The sequence below is a fragment of the Pristis pectinata genome, chromosome 26 (assembly GCF_009764475.1).
Source record: "Pristis pectinata isolate sPriPec2 chromosome 26, sPriPec2.1.pri, whole genome shotgun sequence".
In the NCBI taxonomy this organism is placed as follows: Eukaryota; Metazoa; Chordata; class Chondrichthyes; order Rhinopristiformes; family Pristidae; genus Pristis; species Pristis pectinata.
In genome coordinates, this window is record NC_067430.1 from 22,444,598 (window position 1) to 22,465,671 (window position 21,074).

The 21,074-nt window shown below is 38.3% G+C and overlaps 1 protein-coding gene across 1 annotated transcript in view; it reads right to left on the minus strand.

Moving 5' to 3' along the window:
- The window catches only part of prdm16 (PR domain containing 16), a 416,607-nt gene that overhangs the window by 105,227 nt on the left and 290,306 nt on the right, over positions 1-21,074 (minus strand). The window contains exon 5 of the mRNA XM_052039002.1: positions 2,608-2,742. Coding sequence (XP_051894962.1) covers positions 2,608-2,742 — 135 coding nt within the window. The remainder of the gene's footprint in view (positions 1-2,607; positions 2,743-21,074) is intronic.

Genomic DNA, 21,074 nt, shown 5'->3' on the forward strand with positions numbered 1-21,074 from the left:
CAGCTCTGGGACTCAAACACTGCACCACTTTAAGTTGCTTTACTGAGCTGCCTTATTGACGAGTTTTTTGGCTGCACCTTCCAGCGTGAAATCAGGTTTCCTCTCTCCCTTAATTCCTACATAAATAATAAAATTCCCAGTGATGGAGTTTTAATAGGTTGGAATCCTTAGGGATGCTCTTATATGAATTTTCATATTATTTCAAATCGCAGGTTCCATTCAAAGTAGCGCTTGTTTGTAAAGTGCCAATATAATATCCCATGAGTAGTGAAGTGTTTGGAAACCACGTAAATGAGCATGTTCACAGAAGCAGTTATTTACATGTACATTTTGTCCCCTCAAAAAGCGCGATTTGCAGAGGCAAAAGGAACACAGTGGCCTTGCTGAAAAAGTATATCTGGGGAAGGGCGAGGACAGGAGATGGGTTTTAAAGAGTCTCATTAAAAAGGTAAAGAAGATAGGCAGGCTTAAGAAGGAATTCTGGAGCTTGGGTGGAGTTGGGAGGAGGGAGGGGGGCAAGGCAGCTGAAGACATTGCCAACAAGAGGGGGAGTAGGCAGTGGGAGGTGAGTGGGCAGAGGAACTGCCAAGAGAACAGAGTTGGATGAGGGTGGACACATCAGAAGTAAGGTGTGTGGGGGGAATATCATGTCTTAAATGCAGGACCAAGGGTCTTTGACCTGTAGCATTAATTTTCCCTACCACGGGTGCTGCTTGATTTACTGAATGTTTCCAACAGCTTCTATTTTTAAATGCACAACCACTGAATTAAATGGAGCATTACACTGCAGAGAAATGCAAAGTACAACTGGGGCAACTTCAAAATCACAAACCAGGATTCTGCAACATTTATGCAAGCGTTACAATAAGATCTAGTTATTTTATTGCTGCAGAAAAGGTTCAGCAGAAGTTGGCTCTCAGGCCATATGTTCCTCTACTACTTTCTCTTCCCCATTTGCCCTCCTTGCCATCCATCTGAGTTTCCATCCATAGATCTTCTCTTGTGCTCTAGTATTGAATTCATGTGTCCCCAGTAATAGCTAATACTTCCCTAACTGCCTAGCCAAGGTAGTGATCAGGGGTTTGTCCTGAAGCTATTACACTTAACCAGTTATTCACTGTTAAAATAAGGGTGTAGTTTATTGGAATTGTTTACCACAGTGGAATCATAGAATACACCTAGTTTTATACCTGTTCCTTCATTAATAGGGTAATGCTACTATCAGTCTGCAGCAGTAGTTTACAAAAGGCTCTGTGTGTCCTGCCTCTGCCAATACTATTCAAAAACATCAGCAAAGACAGAGCACTAATAGTAGATAAACAAAAATCTGACTCAGCCATGGACCTCTTGTGATCCAATTATGCATTTTATGAGATCTACAAATCCTAGTTGAAAACAAAGGATATTTTTAACCAAATTTGCTGGCTGGAAACTCACAGTACTGACTGAATGCCACTTTTACACTACATAATATCTGTTGACTTTGATGAGGAGTAAAATCAGGTGGGTGGTAACATCACTATTCTCTACAACTTTTCAGTTTCTCAACAGGGAGGTGAGATTAAAATTGTTCCCCAATGCTGTCCAAGGTGTTTTATCTACTGTAATGGTACATGGTAAGGAGGCTGGAAAGCCAATTCTGAAGTTTAAATCTATAGTTCCTAATAACTTCATGCAAGTCAAGTTGTGATACATAATTTACCCTCCCATGAGGCAACACTACTAAAACTGGCCTTTTCAAAACCTGAAGATTCTGTCAATTCTGTTTCACTGAGCCACAATGTGACAAACAGCAGAAAATAAACATCCTTGCCTGTGCTTTGTGCACCAAGAGCTAACATTTGGAAACTGCAAGTTGTCATTGACTATCCGTTTGAACATTCTTACTCTGTATGCCCAACCAAGAAGGTTTGCTCTCACTGAAACTACATAGAGATGGTAGGGGACAGGGTTAATGTTGCAGGCTCAAATCCCTGTCCAGGCATTGCACAGTTCCAGACGATGCAACATCTTTACAGGTTAGTAAAGATGTGAGCATTAAGAAAGAGGCATCTTATAAATCGACAGGCCTTTTTCAAGTGGAAGTGAAGCTATATTAAGAATTATGTTTAATTAGAATTAAGATTGTACAGGCAATTCTATCTTGTAATCAATGGAATGTTTGTCATTTATTCCCATGTTGATAATGCAAAACAACAGGGAGTATTCTGCTTTTAAGAAATTGTTTCTTTGCACTAGCTGCCACATGATTTTCAAACCCAAGTATAGGTTTACAAATGAATTAAAAAGATATTTACATAAGATGTACCAGTTAGACCTATTTTACAGCGTTCCTGCCTCAGGTTAGCTAACACACATAACATACAAGAGAAAAAGTGGAGAAAACATACATTAATCGAGCATGCTTCAGCACTTTAACACTGCTAACTTCCAGCTCTTTGTTGCGTTGCAACATTTAATCTTTGCGCTAACATGTCTGATGCTGTGTAGTGTTTTTTATTGTGAAATTCTGTTCAGACTATTGCACCTAGTTTTGTACATGGAGCTTGATCAAAAGGAATTGCTTCACAACAGGATTCTGGAATCAGTTCCATAAAGACAACTCACCTGGTCATTAATCTGACATGCTACTAAATTTTGCTGGTTGTAGGAGTGTGCTGAACGTATGTACTTTAGCCAGTTCCCGCTTCCAGGCTGGTTTGCATCAATGCAGAATTTTACATTCCCCAGCTCATCAACAATCTGCAAAATAATAGAACAGAAAATTTGTACCATCTAAATATCACAGTCAGTAAACCAGCTGTTTCTTGATTCTGTAAGGAGAAACTGTAATCACAATCTGAAAAATAAGCATTAAAAATGCTGGAAAATCACAAAGAGTTCTTCAGGGCAGCATGTATTAATCTTTTGGGTGCAGACCCCAAAGAAACAAGTGAGATGTAGAATTTCCACACAATTTATAAAGGCATATTTATTGTCTGCACCAAATGATGGATCTGCTATGTTCCTTCAACACTTTCCTTTTCTGTTGTAACACAAGGATAAATTAATCCGTAAACTCAAAATTTTCTTTATTTTTATCAATAAATATTTTCTCCCTTTGGAGCAACAAATAAGAAAAGGGAGTTTCCATGGAAGGCAATTTGTAAAATGATAACTTAAATTACAGCATTGAAAGAGGTTATTCAGCCAATTATTATTGGATTTAGCTCCAATTCCATTTCCCCATTGTAATTTATGGCTTCTTTGCATTGTGGGGTTCACTCAAGCCTACAGGCAAGGCCTAATCTGCAGGTCCACTAGTAGATATTACTGAATAGAAAAAGTTGCGCTACCTAATTGCAAAGATTTTTTTCAAGTTTTCACACCATTGCCACAAGCTGAGGTTCAATAATAAGTGCTCTTGCTATTCTAACAGTTGGTTGACTGCACAATGCTTTCACTTGCCATATTTCTCTCTTCACCTTCTGTAGGGTTCCTTGGGTGCTAGCTGTCTAAGTAGGTATTCTTAAAGCATAATATTTAAAGGTAAATGTTATTATATTGAAGAATATCAGTGGACATCATGGTCATATACTCACACACATTCACTTCTGCCAAGAGTTCCTGGACAGCAATCGAGAATGGACAGCAAGATGATTTTTTTTCTCTTCCCTCGCTAGCCCAGTGACATAAAATATAGCAGTCTTATTCAACTTGCAGCCAAGATCAACAAGCATTGACCAAACCAAGGATCAAACCTTTCTGCTTTCTTGCCTAAATGTTCATGGCCAAATTGGGACCACTCTGAAAAAAGCTTTTATATCCAATATAAAATTGATGCTCTAAGAAAGAAAGTTTGATACAACAGGTCTACAGGGTTAAATTCTCACATCCAGCTTCAATTGATGAAATGCTATATGGCAGAATCTATAGTGAACTGAACTCCTTCTCCCCTTTGGAATATGAATACCTTAATTAGTAAAGGAAACATTTTTTTTCAAAAAGGTTTCCATCTGCTTACCATATATTCACCTTGAAGCCAACATTTCACAACCCTCAGAGCTTCAAAAGGCTGTTAATAGGCTTATTAAATATAAAATGCTAATATACGCTCCTTACTTTTGCCTAGCCCATCTGCAAATTTCTGACAACTTCTGTTTTCACCTAACCAACTTCTTCAGCCACTTCATTGCATAGGCAAATGCAATGTTAATCTGCTAATATTTAGCATCAATAATGAAAGTAATTTAAAGAGAAAACTCTGTTAGGTACTTTCAATGAAACATTAAGAATGGTCCTTTAATTCTTATCACACTTAAAACCATTTAAAATTGCTTTCCTCTGATAGATGTCTGTTTCCAATCCAAAATGATTCTGTATCTGAACACCACCCAGTTTAAGCACCTCCCGGGCTTGGACGTTGTAATTTGGCTGCTGAATTTCTCAGCCAAGTTGCTCAAAGGCATCTTGCCAAAGGTCTGAAACTTTGAGAGAGAGAAGAAAGGAAGGCCACCAGACAAAGATACAATATAAGGGTCAGTCTCCACCTATCTGTCCTATGAGTCCTGCAGGCCAATCATGCTAAAGTAGCAATGGTCATGCAGTGGGTCTGCATTAGGTTGTGTTGTTGCAGGTGACCAACAAGAAAAGAAAAAGAATGCTTCCTTGATCAGTAACTGCAAAACTCTGTGGAGTTCTTCATCTGAAACCAATCTGGCAAATTATTGCTATAATCTAGTTTAAGGGCTGGAATCCCCGACTGTGCACAAGATGATTAGTCATCGACTCTAAACATTGACTCCCTGCGCTGGGGAGTTCAAAAATTTCCAGCTCCTCACTTAGCAAATAAAATCAGAATGATTTATGGTGGAGAGCTCTTTTAAAAAAACAACCTGCCTACAAATTGTTTCCAAGAAATAGTTGCCTCGCAACTTGCTGGTTGGTGGGCACATAAAGTGAGTTGGATGAAAGAAAAGTGGACTGGTCCACTCAGCTCCAAAGAACATCAAACTGACATTGAGTTTAGAAGTGTTCTAATTGATAGGGAAGCAATGATACAGTTTATGTTAAAAAGTCAATATTATGATCTGTTTTTTTTCAGTAACTCTTTTGATTGGTGATTTATTAAATGGGAATTTTCTAAATAAATAGATGCTATTAGCTACATTTTCTGAGCTGAATTTAATTTGCATTCTAAAATGCTAACGTGGCCCATTGCCTGCTTATTCATGTTAGCGATTGGCTCCTGCTCCACATAAATGGAGCTCACAGAACTTCAAAACTAAAAAGTTTCACACTTTATTCTGAGGAATTTCCCCTTCTTTCCCCATTCCATCTCTCTGGCAGAGTGAGATAACACATTTGGTCAAGAAAGTAAACAGCTGACCTGCTCCCAGCTCTTCAGAGTTAAGTGTTAGCCTTGGCTCAGTGGTTGGCACTCTTGCCTCTGAATCAGAAATTCTTACTTCAGTGCCTTAGCATGTAATTTTAGGCTCCTACTTCAGTGTACTACGAAAGGAGTTCCAGGCTAGAAGCTTCTTTGCATAACACTAGTTTTTTTTATGCGAAGGAATTTATGGTGCTAAATGCTTACTGTGCACCTTTGAAAATTTGCTCCAGATGACATGCATCACATGTGTGGAGAATGCTGGGTATTTGCAGTGATGCCAAACAAGATGCAATCCACGCCTTGATGCCAGTGTGCAAAATGCAGTGAATGGTTGAGGTCTGCTTCAGTACTATTTAAAGGGCACCAACTCTACCCAGACCATCTCTGGGGGATTTTGAGTTGTCAGTTTTCTCACAGGTATTCTTTATAAAATTTGCTTGGTGTTAACCAACACTATGCATCCTCCCCTCACCCAATCACTCTCAATATGGTTTGCCTCTATTATATCTCCAACCACCAGCACTATCACCATCTTCACGCCCACTCCTCCAACCCCCAAGACCATCACATTGGACACTGACCTGATCACCAGCATGGCACTGACTCCACTGCATAATCATGTTTTTGACCCCATGCCCTTATCCTTGACACTGTCTCCAGCCACATTACCCGTCCCTTCCTTTGAGGCTGTCATTTATGTCAATGCTGTGTCTTCCCTGATCCTATCCCTTCCGCAATAATGATGCCATCCTTCCCTGATATCGCTCCCCCTTCCCTTAACCTTCTGACATCCCTCTCCTACCATTCACACGAATCCCAGCTCTTCTCTTCATTACAATATCCCACTGCAATGGCTAAGGTATTAGAAGTAAAGCCTTTACATGATTCTATTTCATATTACTGATTGTATTCTGTTCAGTGCCTTAGGCCTTGTGTCCAAGGAGTCTTGAAGAATATTGCCTTGGGTCCCCAGTTTAATGTACCTCTTTAGCCATATTAGAATTTTTAGGTTGGCCTTGCACAAGTTAGCTGCTGTTTGCTTTAAATTACAATGTACCCCAGTACATGCAAAATACTTCAGGACATCCAGGGGTCCTGAAAGATACCAAATAATAGCTTTTTTAAAAAAATCAATCTTGTTCTGAACCATTGTGAATGAATCTGACCAGGTAGTTCTCTTCACTACAATTTTCCATGCCTCATGCTGTTTCATTTCTGTGGGAAAATCCAGATGAACATAAAATCTGAATTGACATTTCAGAATTCCACTGGTGCACATTCTCTTGGATTAAAGTCTAACTGCCTTAACATTGTCTAAATTAAAGATTTCTATTATAAAGAATTTAAATTTCCAGTCAAAATGAGACAATTCCATTCCATTCTTTTAAATATGGGATCGGAAACAGTGCAATGAGGAAGATTATGTACAGATCCAGAAAAATGACCTGCTTTTTTTTACAACGTAAGAATATCCCAAACATTTTTAAAACTGAGAGATTATTTTTGAAGTCACTGCTCTAATGTCAGCAGCAAATTTGTCACAAGATCCTATAAACAGCAGTGAGATTAAAGTTCACACAATTTGTTTGTAGAAGTATGCACTCAGAGACAGATACTGGCCTCAACACCTGAAGAATTTCTGTGCTCTTCAAATAGTGCTCAGGATCTTTTAGATCAAAAGATACATCAGACTCTGGTTCAATGCCTCATGTAGAAGATAGCACCACTGATCTTGCACCACTCCAAATGTACAGGCTTGATGAAGAACACACCTGCAACTATTTGGACAGAAATAAATAACCAGCTACATGAGTAGCCTGTGACATTTCCACTGACAACAGGAAGACTATGTCCCTAAATGAAGTCTGCTTTCTTGCAATTAAGAAGATAGCACTTTATAACAGATTCACTAGAGATCTGGGCAAAATTTACAATTATTTTATCTCGATATCTTTCAAACGAATGCTCACTTTAACTTCATTGCTTTAAAGTTCCAAATAGTGATTAAGCCCGATATCCCTGAGCAGGCTATTTGAAAGAGCTATCCAATTAGTCCCGATCTCCTATTCTTTCCCCATATCCATGCAATATTTTCCTTTGTAAATATTTATTCAAATCCCTTTTGAAGTTAACATTGCTTCCATCATCCTTCAAGGCAGTTGGCTCCAGATCATAACAGCTCACTTCACATCCATTCTGTTCATCTCCTCTCTGATGCTTTCACCAATTACTTTTAAATATATTCTTCTGATTATCAATCCTCCTGTTGGTGGAAAGAGGTTCTCCCTATTTACTACATCAAACTTCCGTTAATAATCTCAGTTAAAGGAACATTGTTAGGACATAAATATTTTATATTTTAGAGCTTTTTGGATGAAGTTACTGAGCTCCATCAAAACTGTTCACTGAGACATCAGCTGTCCAAACCAACTGGAATGAAGACCTACTACAATACTTGTGACACCTGAAAACAGAATTAAAAATTTGTATGCTTAATTTTAAGCAGTTATTGGCAATACTCAGAGATGTTTAAGTTCTTTATGTTTCATTCAAAGTAGGTGAGAAAGAAAACAATTTGGCTGCTACATGCTGTTGCTGAATTCTCAGTTAGTTTTAAAACTGGTTCCAAACCTTTATAATTGGTACAAATACCATTTGTTTAAAAAGAAATCCTGAATGCAATTTCTTGGCAAAAGTGCAGTGGGTAGAATATGACTCCTTTAACATTTTGGAATAATGAGATCCTTTGTTTTGAAAAAATATACTTCTTAAGAGTAGGGTTGGAAATTTTCACTGCTGAGATACTGATGAGATTTAGGAAAATAAATCTCCAAGCTATAGCAAATTAACAACCACAGTAAAATCTGACAGAATAAGGTTGGCTTTTGGCTCTGTAGTAACAGGCACAGTACTCCAAATGTAATTTAAAGAAATCAATCACCTCAAGATTTCCTTGATGTAATTGTTCAGGGTATATAATGTAAATATGATCAACACAATTCAAGTTTTGGCAATCTAAAATATCCAATGCAAAATGAGCTTTCAAATGACAACATTCCATGATTCAGTCCATTTTCCTGTGAAACTGTAAAACTGCAGCCTTGGCATATTTATCCAGAATTCCTCAATTCTTTCTCTACTTTCCTTCTGCTCCTTCCCTCATCTAGTTATTAATCTTTGATTCATAACAGAGTGGTATTCAATTCCTTTGCAGAATCCATTCCATCAGTTTACAATTCAGATAAACATTTCATTGGGTGGAATGTTAATTCCTGGTGAGTTGAGCTCACCGTTATACATTGAGTGGCCAAGGACTTTTTAATATGGTGCTGAATAAATAACTTTAGATTTCTCTTTCAATGTGGCACATTAGTGGACAATATGAAAGCTGCAATATATTTAACATCCTATTTAAAAATTAGATTTAAAATGTGGCACACAGGATTTTTAAAATCAATCTGTTATTTTCAATAATTCAAAAGTCAATCACTTGTGGATCCCCTCGAGGGTGGGAGATACGAAATTGGATATCAATAAATAGCTTTGTTAATTAAAATGGTTATGGGGAAATAGCCAGAAGATGAAATCATAAAAAAACACATGTAAAACCCTTACCGGGTATTTGTTCATGTTGCATTGCTAAAGATGGTGTGTTCCACTTCAATTTGTAGTGTTGCCCTATACCGTACTCCCTCCTCAGCCGATTGGCAATGCTAGTCTAATACCAGCTCTTAAACTGCATAAAGGTGTAACTCAAGACCTTTAACTATCTGTGAATCACATGGTCTTTGGCTGATGCCTTCCCCATTGAGAAATGAAGCTCAGCTTCTCAGCTTGTGTGTAATTGTGGTTAAAATTTGCATTCTTGCAATCTACATGCAATATGCTGAGCTTTCAATGTGCAATACCATTTCAACTAAATTCTTGACAAAATAAAGGGATACCGATTCCAGGATCAATGCACAGAAGGATATGATGACAATGCCATCCTGTTATGGAGACAAAAAAACCTGAAGTATATTTTCAAACAACTCCAATAGTTATGTGTCTACTCATGAACATTGAGCTAAGACATACAGATTCCAATTCTGACCATACCCAGATTTTGGCTGGGAAAACTGTAGAGGTCCTAGTGGAAAGTCCATTGATCCAGAGCAAATGTAGACAGTATGCAGGATGATGCTAATGTTGGCTACTGGTGAATATTCTGCTGGGATTATCGGTCTAAACTCTCAGTTCAATTACTGGGAAGTTAGATAAAAGGAAAAGTTATCCTGACAGATTTACTCAGATACTGACCGTAACATGATGCTCTTCTTCATAGGTGATGACACAGTGATGATACAGTGTTAATTGTGAATGTATAATGATGATCTCTTCCATAGTCACCATGCATGTGGTCTCCTCAAGAGTGACCATTCATTATTGTTCTTCACTATAAGTGATCATGCAAAACAGATCACAATGTAGTTACTAATTTCAACAGTGACCTTACAATGCTGATCTCTCAACTGTGACATACGTGGCAATTCTCTAGCATTCACTATACAGTACTGATCTTAATAATGACCTTTCAATGATCCCTTTGGCATTGACCATACAACATTGATCTCAAATTGGCTGAGTAATACTAATGTCAATTAATTATGATCATTGTAATAATCTTCTCAACAATGAACATGTATGGCTGATCTTCACTAACAGTGATCATACAATACTTAAGTTAATAGTGAATTATAATACTGAATTCAGTTGTGATTTTTCTCTAAAGTAGCATACAGGGTTTTAACACTGACTAAATAAGGTTGACCACTCCTAATGGGGGCCATGCAACATTATCCCTCCACTGACCATAAAGTGCTGATCAGCTGAGCTTGAACAATGAGGGCACAATTCTGATCTCTTTGATAGTGAATACACTGAGATAATCTTTTCCACAATGAACATACAATACTGATCTTCTCTAACAGTGACCACTCAGTGATTATCTCCAATATTAGTGCTCATACAATGCTGATCTCCTTCATAGTCACCATAAAATACTGATTTCTACAGTATATGTACAATTCTTATCACCTCAATACTTATCAATGAATCCTTTATCAGTGACCATGCAGTGTTTATTACCTTCATAACTGACCATGCAACATTGACATAGTTTATTAGAGAGCATAAAATATAAAATTCGCATTTAAAAAAAATATGCTGGAGATACTTGGCAGGTCAGGCAGCATTTGTGTAAAAACAATTAATATTTCAAGTTGCTGCCTTTTATCTAAACTGGGTAAAGTTTGAAATATCGCAGGTTTTAAGCAAGTGTGGGCTGGGGAGAGGCGGATGAAGATGAAAGAAGAAAAAAGTTATGATAAGTAAAAGGCAGGTGAAGGGTAAGGCAGACAGTGATACAATGCTAATAAAAATAATACAGAATTTTGGCCTCCTCTGTCAGTGAGAATACAATGCTAATTACCTTCATCAGTGACCATACACTGCTGATTACCTTCATCAATGACTATACAACCTGATCGCTTCCATCAGTGGTTAGTAAATAGTATGATTAAAAATTATGAACTGATTGTCAAATGAATGCAAAGAACTGGTTTGTTGTTAAAAATATTTGACAATGATAATGAAATAATTTTTATACCTCTATAGCTTTGCTGTATTTGTGAAATGTGACTAAAAAGGAAATAAGTTATGTTGTATTTAATATTGTTTTGTCCCCTCACGTTTTTACTGAATAGTTTACCAAAGAAATTGAAGACTACCGTAAAGTTCTATCCAACAATTAGGAGTCCGTGAACATTTTGACTGCTGAAGCACTGATTTCCCATATGCTTGTTTTAATAAGCTTGTTCCAACTAATTCCCCAACAAGGATGAATGTGAATGATAGCGCAGGAGCTGGGCAAGTCTTGGTCGTTAAAATCTGCTAGCTTTCTTTCTTTCTGTGCATATCCCACACAGAGTGCTGATTAATATATGTGATACAATTTTATAGGGAAGCCTACAATGGAATATCAAAAGGGGATTGATGTCACTTAATCTTTGTGCAAATGCTCTCAGAATTGCCCCAAAAGAGTTTTCATGAAACACAGGATACTCTGATCACATTAGCAATTAGTTGACCAAAAATCTAGTTAAAAATCAATCACAACGCAATAGAATTTCTTGCCCAAGGAACTGAACTTTACATGCATTTTGTGTCTTCTTCTGAGAGATATAAATGAACAGATAATTATGTTGAAAGTGACAGTGCAAATCCATATACGAGAGCAAAGTCCCTTACATAGGGCTAGGCAACTACTAAACAGAAAATAAAATTTTACCACATGTTTATAATCTATTGTGATTACAGCATTTGGAAGTAAAAGTAGATTTTGAATTTTGAATTGAAAATCAAAGTATGGAGGAGGTTCAAATGTTATAATTAGAGCTGGATTGAAATATTGATTTGCAATTGCCAGGATGATTTTCTGTCTTTGATCTATGAATGATTTGCAATCCCTCTCCCCCTCACCACCCTCACCCAACCAAAGCAAACCACCACACTTCCCAAATACTGATTTAATGTTCTAAACCTTATATGTTAACTAGGACATTACATTATTAAATCAATTGATTTGATTTGGGTATTTTTTAGCATTTTGTTGCTGCAAATTTGACAAAGAATTCTAAAATGGAAATATTTTCAAAACTGATTGACACAAACTGTCCCCCTCCTTCTGCAACAATCAGTACAAATGTGCAGAGACATGAGGCACAAAAAGAGAAAGGGCAGAGTGAGTAGGAGGAAGCAAAGAAAAGGAGAGATAGAATGCGACAGCTGAGGAACAGAAGGAAACACAGTAAATGATGGGCAGAATTCAAGACAGAGAATGCCAATGTGGGGGCTGGAAAGAGTGTAGGAAAAAGGGGAAAACTTGAAAGCAAAGAATAAAGAGAAACAACTCAAAATATTATATAGGAAGAGGGAACCAGAATAAATAAGGGAATTCTATCGAGATGTGGCTGTGAGGCCTTTTTTTGGTCAAGCAGGTATCTGGGATAGACAGAAGTCCATCATCATGGTTAACAGTCTCCATACAAAGCCACTAAAAGAACGTAAACCTGCAGAGATGTTGTCTACCTGAGATGAAGGTTCTCTTCGAGGAAACAATAAAGCTATTTAAGTCTACAAAGCTTAGGGACTCTGTGTACACAGTGCAGTGAAGCTAAGGTTTAACTTCTTGCCAGGTGACAACACATATAACTTAATACAGATGTCAACTGTCAGGTTTTTGTTCAGATGACATTTATACTCCATGTGTCAGGTTGTCAACATTTTAGTAGAAAAAGCACCTTTTTTTTGCTATGATTGGAGGTTGTCAGCATCAATGACTCAGATTCCTTCTATCTTGGAAATGAGAGGTCCATATAGATCTTTATATATCTGTGCTGTAAAAATTACAGTTCACAAATTAACATGCCGAACCTGGGATCCATTAATTATTTTACTTTCACGTTTGAGATAAGGCCTTATAAGTAAAATTATCTTTGACTTGAAAGGCAACATTTCAGAAGCATCAAGATGCAGGAAAATGCACTCAAAATTAAATATTTGATGAGATGACTGAATCCCTCTAGAAAATCAGTGCTCAATGAATTATAAATACACCATTGCTGCAATCTGTATTTTAAGAAATTCAATTTATTTTCTTATAAACCTCTGAGAATAATGCATTTCTCCATTTATGACTTGATGTCCATTTCTGAATTCATTCACTCCAATACTGATGGCTGTGACTTCCATTGTCTGGATCTTAAGCTCTTGAATTTCCCACCAAAACAATGACAGTTCACTGAGAACATTGTTGGAACTTAGAAGGCCCATAGTTGGTTCAGTTCAGCTGATGTAAGTCTCTGAGTAAAAGAAAGTTGTGGGATTTTGCATTATAATTTAAAACAATTCTTCTATGCTGTCCCAAAGGAGTTATAGATTGTCAAAGATGTTGTATCTCCTCCTTCACCTTTAAATATTTTGGCACTTAAAATGTTGACAGGTTTTGTTCCCATCTGTATAATCACTTTGATTTGTGGAGGCTATTTGACACCTCCTTCCATTTGCAATGGGAGCATGCTTTCTCCAAGGGCACGTATTGGTGTGCCTGGGACAGAAATTTCCCTGATGGAAACACAAAATCACTGAACAAATAATTCTACAAAGTGAATTGTAAAGCATATAGTTGAGAAAACCAGATAACATCACAAACTACAAGATAAAATGAGGTTGCAGCTTTAAAAATCACTTTTTAAAAATAGATGATAAATCCATATTTTACACGTATTTAATTATGGACACTCCAGTGAAGAGAGTGAATACAGGTTCTCCAGTACATGCAATAATATCCTTAATGAAGGGTTAGCAATTGTTACCTAATCTGTCAGTTGATTTAGTTGATGCCTCAGAAGTCTGTGCAGGATAATGGCCATATGGGATTGACTACAAGGCTTGATCTTATTGACCAGTATGTACTTGTGGTTTTTGCTCATCTAAATGCGATGATATGATTACTAGCTTGAACTCTTTTATATATTTTCTTCTTTTATACATTTATGGGATGAAGGTCTCATTGGTAGGGTCAGTATTTATTGTCCCTCTTCGAATACTCTTGAGAAGATGATCATAGCCACTTTCTTTAATTACTGCCATCCTTCTGGTGGAGATACTCCTGCAATTCCCTTGAACAGAAAGTTCCAGGATTTAGTCCCAGCAATAATGAAGAAACAGCAAGATATTTCCAAGTCAGGATGGTCTGTGGTTTGGAGGGAAGCCTGATGTTCTCATGTACCTGCTGCCCTTGTTCTTCTTGGTGGTGGGTTTGAGATGTGCTATAAGAGTAACCTGAGTGAGCAAATGCAGTGCATTTTGTAGATAGTACCCATGGTACAGGAAGTGAACATTTAGAGTGGTGTATCGGGTAAGAATTAAGCAGACTGCTTTGATCTGGATGGTGTCAAGCTTCATGAATGCTGCTGAACATGCACTTGTGCAGCCAAACAGAGAGTGTCCCATCAAACTCCTGACTTATGTCTTGATGATCAAAAGTTTATGAGGAGTAAGGAGGTGAGTTGTTCATTACAGGTACACAGCATCTGACCTGCTCTTGTAGCCACAGAATTTATTTGGTCCAGTTAAGTTACTGGTCAATGGTAGTGGGGGACTTGGAGATGGTTATTGCATTGAGTGGAAAGAGTAGGTGGTTAGCTTCTTTCTTGTTGGGGATGGTAAGCGTCCAACAAGAAAGAAGCTATTTTTAGTTTATCAGCCTATGTTTGAATGTTATCCAGGTTTTGCTACAAGCAAACATATACTGTTTCGCTTCCTCAAATGCTGCAAATGAAATTGAAAATGCGCAGTCTTTGATGTACATCCCCACTTTTGATCATACAATGTAAGGAAGGTCATTCATGGTGTATCTGTGAATGTGTCATGAAGAACACTGAAGAGATGTACTGGAGCTGAGATGAATGGCCTCCAATGAGCACAGTCATTTTCCTTTGTGTAATCCAACCTATGATGCACTTTTCCCTTCTGCCTGTCTTTGGGGCTCAAGTAGTTTCTGCCATTGTTAAGGAGGGGTATGTTCTTGGAGCCTCCCTTTTCTGTTCAATTGGCCATCATTTGTAACTATAAGTGGCTTTGTCTGTTGCTTGTTGGATTACTTGACTCTGCTTATTATATGCTGATTTTCTGGTCAGCTTGCCAGTAGTCCTGTTTGCAGATGTGCCAAGTTTCTATCTCATTTTTATTCATGCTTGCTGGTATTCCCTGCAGATCCTTTTGCATGTTTTGATGAGTCTGGGTGGACCCTTGGTTTGATAGTAATGGTTGGGTTAAAATATGCAGAATCAGGAGATTGTGGAGGACTGCAATTCCTCTGCTGCTGATAATCCACAACAGCATCTTGTGAATGCCCATTTCTTATTCCGATTCTGTGCGGTCCCACTCTAGTGGCTCTGTCCTTCAAAACTTGCCAGCTTATTTGGTGGTGGTCTATTAAACCATTATTAATAATGGTCAGCAAAGTCTCTGTGATATTGAATGCCTACTGCTGCTTCTGCTTCTTATGTTCCCTCACTCGCGTTACATTCTATGCTCTTGATAATCTCTGACTCTTCCAAGTGTTGCTTAACAATGAGAAGATACAATTCATTAGCCAAGGCAGGACGCTCTGAGCTAATCAGCAAAGGGTTTCTTTCCTCATGTTTGATCTGCTGCCATGTCCTCAACATTGACTTAAGAACCCAAGGGCTAAAAGCTCTATACGAGTGTGCCACTATCTCTATTAGATCTATCCTGCTGGTAGGACCAGTCAGATCCAAGTATTATAATGGAGTCTGGGATTTTGGCTGTGAGGTGTGATTCTGTGAATATGTTTGTATCAGGTTGCTGCTTGAGCAGCCTATGGTACAACTCTCCCAAATTAGAGACACAAGAGACTCAACATTGACTTAAGAACCCAAGGGCTAAAAGCTCTATACGAGTGTGCCACTATCTCTATTAGATCTATCCTGCTGGTAGGACCAGTCAGATCCAAGTATTATAATGGAGTCTGGGATTTTGGCTGTGAGGTGTGATTCTGTGAATATGTTTGTATCAGGTTGCTGCTTGAGCAGCCTATGGTACAACTCTCCCAAATTAGAGACACAAGAGACTGCAGACGCTGGAATCTGGAGCAACAACCAAAATGCTGGATGAACTCAGCAGGTCAGGCAGCATCTCCCAAATTAGACATCAGCATCAGGTGTTTGTGAGAAGGAATTTGCAAAGTTGACTGGGTTTGGAGTGACTTTGCTGTGTCTAATGCTGGGCTGCCTGTTCAGTTTACATCTTATTTGTTACACATAAAAATTTTGATTTATCTGAGTGTTGTCTCAGAGGGCAGTTAGGAGTCAATTATGTTGTTGTGGGTCTGGAGTCACACATAGGCTATATCAGTTAATTTTCTTCCTGAAGAACATCAGTAAACCAGATGGGTTTTTGTGACAATGTCATAGTTTCATGGTTAACTTTTTTTTTGTTCCAGGTCATATAATTAACTGAATTTAAATTTCTGTTTCCATGGTAAGACTTGAACTTTGTAGGATGTTAGGCCAGACTTGTGGATTACTAGTCCAAAAACAATGTAATTGAAGGTCTTAGGTGGCTCTTGGGTGATGAATGGGGATAGTGTCAGATTTGGGTCAGGCTGCACACATGGGTGTAGAATTGGTTTAGACAGGAAGTTGGAAAGCTGAAAGTTGGGCTGGGGACACTTCAGCTGTGTTCAAAAGTTCTGTATGCTCATCAACAGTGAGGCCTCATTGGCAGCAGGGAGAAGAGTGAAAAGCAGATTTTCATGATCTCTTTCTTTCTTCATTTTGGGATTGGATAGATCCCAACTGTGTATAACAGATAACACACCATGACTAACATGAAACAACCAGAAAGCTTGGGAGAACTTTAATTGTTAACTTAATATGAACACAAACACTCTGAAATATATCTCATTACCTTCCAGTCTTTTATCAATTCTTGATTTTAAATAGTTTTCTTTCTGCCACTGATGCATTTTCTATTTAGGCCCTTTATTGGCCAACTGCCTATGTCATTGTGCTGACAGCTAGAATGTTGAATGTTGTTGAGTTGTGATGCATTCCAGGCTGAACAACTAATGATAGTGAAATTACCACAGTCAGTTTACCAAGTGTTGATTAAATTTGATTGCGAGGAAATGCAGACTGCATGTACTAAATGGACGGCAGTCCATTGTGTAATTCTTTTTTTCATTCTGGAGGTAAAATTCTAAATACAAAGGATAAAGTTAAAGATTGTAATCCAGTCCTAGAGGTTATTTAACTGACAAACTCAATTCCAATCTGGAACACACTTGCAGACATTCCTCATGGTCTTCCTATGATGAATGTATACACCAGAATACTCTTCTGTCTCCTTGCATTGTATAGTACAGGAAGTCCCCAGGTTACGAACACCCATACTTACAAACCAACCTCCATAAAGCCTATTATTTTAAAAAATCGAGTTACACACAATGGTTCGTACTAACGAACCGGCGGTTCATTAGTTCGGGATGAATGGGACGAACTGTAAATATTTACATGTATGGTTTAATGCAATGGTTGTCCATATTCGCATCTGATTGTGAAGAATTTTAATGTTCATTCATAAAACATTGTAGAAGATCGATTTGCTTGCACAATGATTTGAGTTAGATGCTTTCTGAATATCTGACCGTGTCTTAGAACAAAGGCAGTGAACACTGGATTCAGACATTATGTAATCGTTTTATTTTTGAGGAATGTTGTCAAACCACAGGCGCACTGTTTGATATTTTACCAGCATTGGACTCACCGAACAAAAGATTTCTGCCCGAGGACAGAAGCAAGCACCGGGCCGGGCGGTGAGGAGAGGGGGCGTGGGCTTCAGTGCGCTCTTTCCACAGTGCGCTCTACTTAGATATAATGGAAGTTGCTGCTCAGCTTTCCCCAGCCCAGAGATTTCTTTATGGTGCAAGCTCATTGGCCAGCAATCAATGTTGTGTTGTTACCATAAAGATATCTCCTAGCACATTAACATGTGAAGCAGATGCTCCCAGTCCCCAGTAATGGCCCACATTCAATGCTGAATGATCACACTGCTTGACACAGCCTGTCTGGCACCAGCCTTCACAAGTAGCCTCCCTATACTGAGCTATAAAGCAATTCATCCTGGGGAGAACACCCGTGGAGGACAAGGATTCATGCCAGGTACTTCCAAGTAAAGAAATGCTAATAACTGCTCCGCGTTCGGTTAACATCACCCGCGACCCACTGAACCTTAACTCGCTGCATCCCGGACGGAATAAAAAAAGAAACGTAACGAAAACCGTCGAAATGGGTCCGTTTAACTTGAATAAATAACAATTATAAATACTGTACTGACTTACATACTGTTCCGACTTACACACAAATTCAACTTACGAACAGACTCAAAAACGGAACTCGTTCGTAATCCGGGGACTTCCTGTATATTGAAAACCTATGACTTGCAATTTTTAAAAAAATAATCATTATTTTACCCTGTATGAAATTTCTCCACAATTACACTCAAAGCCTTGATAATTCATCCAGAATTTTCAATGTCACTAATCAACAGAACTGAGAAGTCACAAAACAGAGTATGTTTATACAGGGAATATGTGTTCATGAGTTTTCTAAGTCTGTAACAAATTAATTGAATGATTTCATCAAACTCAACAATTGCCATGTGATCCTTGAGAGTATTATACAAATGTAAATTCCCTTTCTACCTTGCCACTAAAATGTGGCAATATCTTCTTGGTTACTTCAGAGGATTACTTGTTGAAGATTCATGCTTAAATATCGGAATACATCTGGTAATATGAAGACTCCAATCTCACTGCTGTATTACATTTCCAGATTCATAGATGTTACAACACGGAAACAGGCCATTCAGCCCAACTTGTTTGTGTTACCATTTAGTGAATATGTGAGTAAATATTTCTAGTTGCATCTGCCCACCTTGTCCACATGCTTTCATCGTGCTTTCCTCTAGTTACCTACCCATTAAAAACTTCAATGATGTTTTAATTCTGTCTCAACCACTAAGCCTGGCTATGAATTCCAAAGTGTGATATACATATATCTCATAACGAAATTTCTCTTTCTCTGTTTTTAGTCTCTTACATTTGATCTTACTTTTATGGCCACTCATTCCAAGTCTTTTAACTACTGACTAAGTCAGCCATTTGTTGGGACCTGGGTATGTATTACCTATCCTGACTTACAATGAGAAGGTAATGGAGGATCTTCCTTAACCACAAGTAAAGGTTTGATATAAATTGGTGACTTACTAGGTCACTTCAGAGGACACATTTAAATGGTCCTAGCATATCGACCTGCCATCTATACTATTTTTGCACAAATAAAAATTCCCTGATAATTTAAACAGCTTATCCAGTCACTAGTTCAGCCATACAGTTAGAGGTTTGTTTCCCAGTCTGTACTGACTTAACTCCTGGTGTATGGCTGTTTAAGTAACAAATTAAGGTGAAGCTGCAGATTCACTCAAGGGTTCAGGGTAAGTCATGGAGTACTGGAGTCACATGAAGATACAGCATGGAAACAGGCTCTTCGGCCTACTGAGTCCATGCAGACCATCAACCAAGGGATGAAATATCATGACCAAAGGATTGTCTAGGTCGAGGATTCAAAACAAGAATCAGAATCTATTTGCTGTGATTATAGCTGGGAGTTATTTACTTTTTTCCCAAATGGCCATATCTTCCCTAGCTCATCGTTAAAGGGTTCAAGGTGGATCAGGTATTCTAAAGAAGGTTAAAACCCATGATTTCCACACTTTGATCTGGCACCATAGCATGGTTTGTGACTTTAACATCTAAATAAGAGTTCCACCATTAAGCAGAGGGATTGATTGTGCTCCAATAGGTCTACAAGATTTGATCTGCATTTGTGGGAGTATAATCCTCCATAATCAGGAGTGCTTTATTTGCCAAACAATCAAATTCTCTGGATAAGACATTTTCTGAGCACAAGTTTCGATGTGCAACAATTTGGATTCAACAATTGTTGCCCTGTTATAGGAAAGACATCATTAAAATGGAAAGAGTGCAGAGAAAATTTACAAAGATACTGCCAGGACTTGAGGGCCTGAGTTATAGGGAGAGGTTGGGCAGGCTGGGACTTTATTCCTCGGAGCATAGGAGGGGTGATCTTATAGAGGTGTATAAAATCATGAAGTGCATAGGTAGGGTGAATGAATAGTCTTTTCCCAGGGTAAGTGAATCAAAGACTCAAGGACTTAGGTTTAAGGTGAGAGCGGAAAGATTTAAAAGCAACCTGAGAGGCAACTTCTTCACGCAGAGGGTGCGATTATGGAATGAGCTACCAGAGAAAGTGGTTGAAGCAGGTACAATAACAACGTTCAAAAGACATTTGGATAAGTACTCAGATAGGAGGGGTTTAGCAGGATATGGGCCAAATGTGGGCAAATGGGACTCACTTGGTGGGCACCGTGGTCGGCAGGGATGAGTTGGACTGAAGGACCTGTATTAATCTGAGTCTAATTGCCTTCAAATGCTTGAGATTTATAAGAGGGTTAACCACTTCTGATTTATCCTTCTGTCTCCTCGATGGAAGTGTGTATGTAATCATCAGTTGAGGGCAGTGATGCATCTTGTGGTTGAATAACCTAACAATTCAGCCATTCTCCAGTCACCGGGGCCCAGGACAATGTTTCAGGCAATGCAAGGCAGTGTCCAAGGCTCAACCATCTTCAGCTACTTCTAAATAGCCTTTCCCCAACATTGGGAAGATGCTGAGATCCATATTTAAGGATGCAGTAACAGGACATTTAGAAAATCAGAATACAATTAAACAGAGTCAGCATGGCATTAAGAAAATGAAATTGTATTTGACAAACTTATTGGAGTTCTTTGAGAATGTAGCAAGAAGATTGGTATAGGGGACCCAGCAAATGTAGTGTTTTACCACATAAGAGATTACTGCATAAGATGCCCAATGCCAATGCATTGGGGTAATACATTAGCATGGTTCGAAGATTGGGTAATTAACTAAAATCAGAGTAGGGGTTAGGCTGAGATAGATATTTATACTATAGGGAAGTCAGGGATTATGTGAAA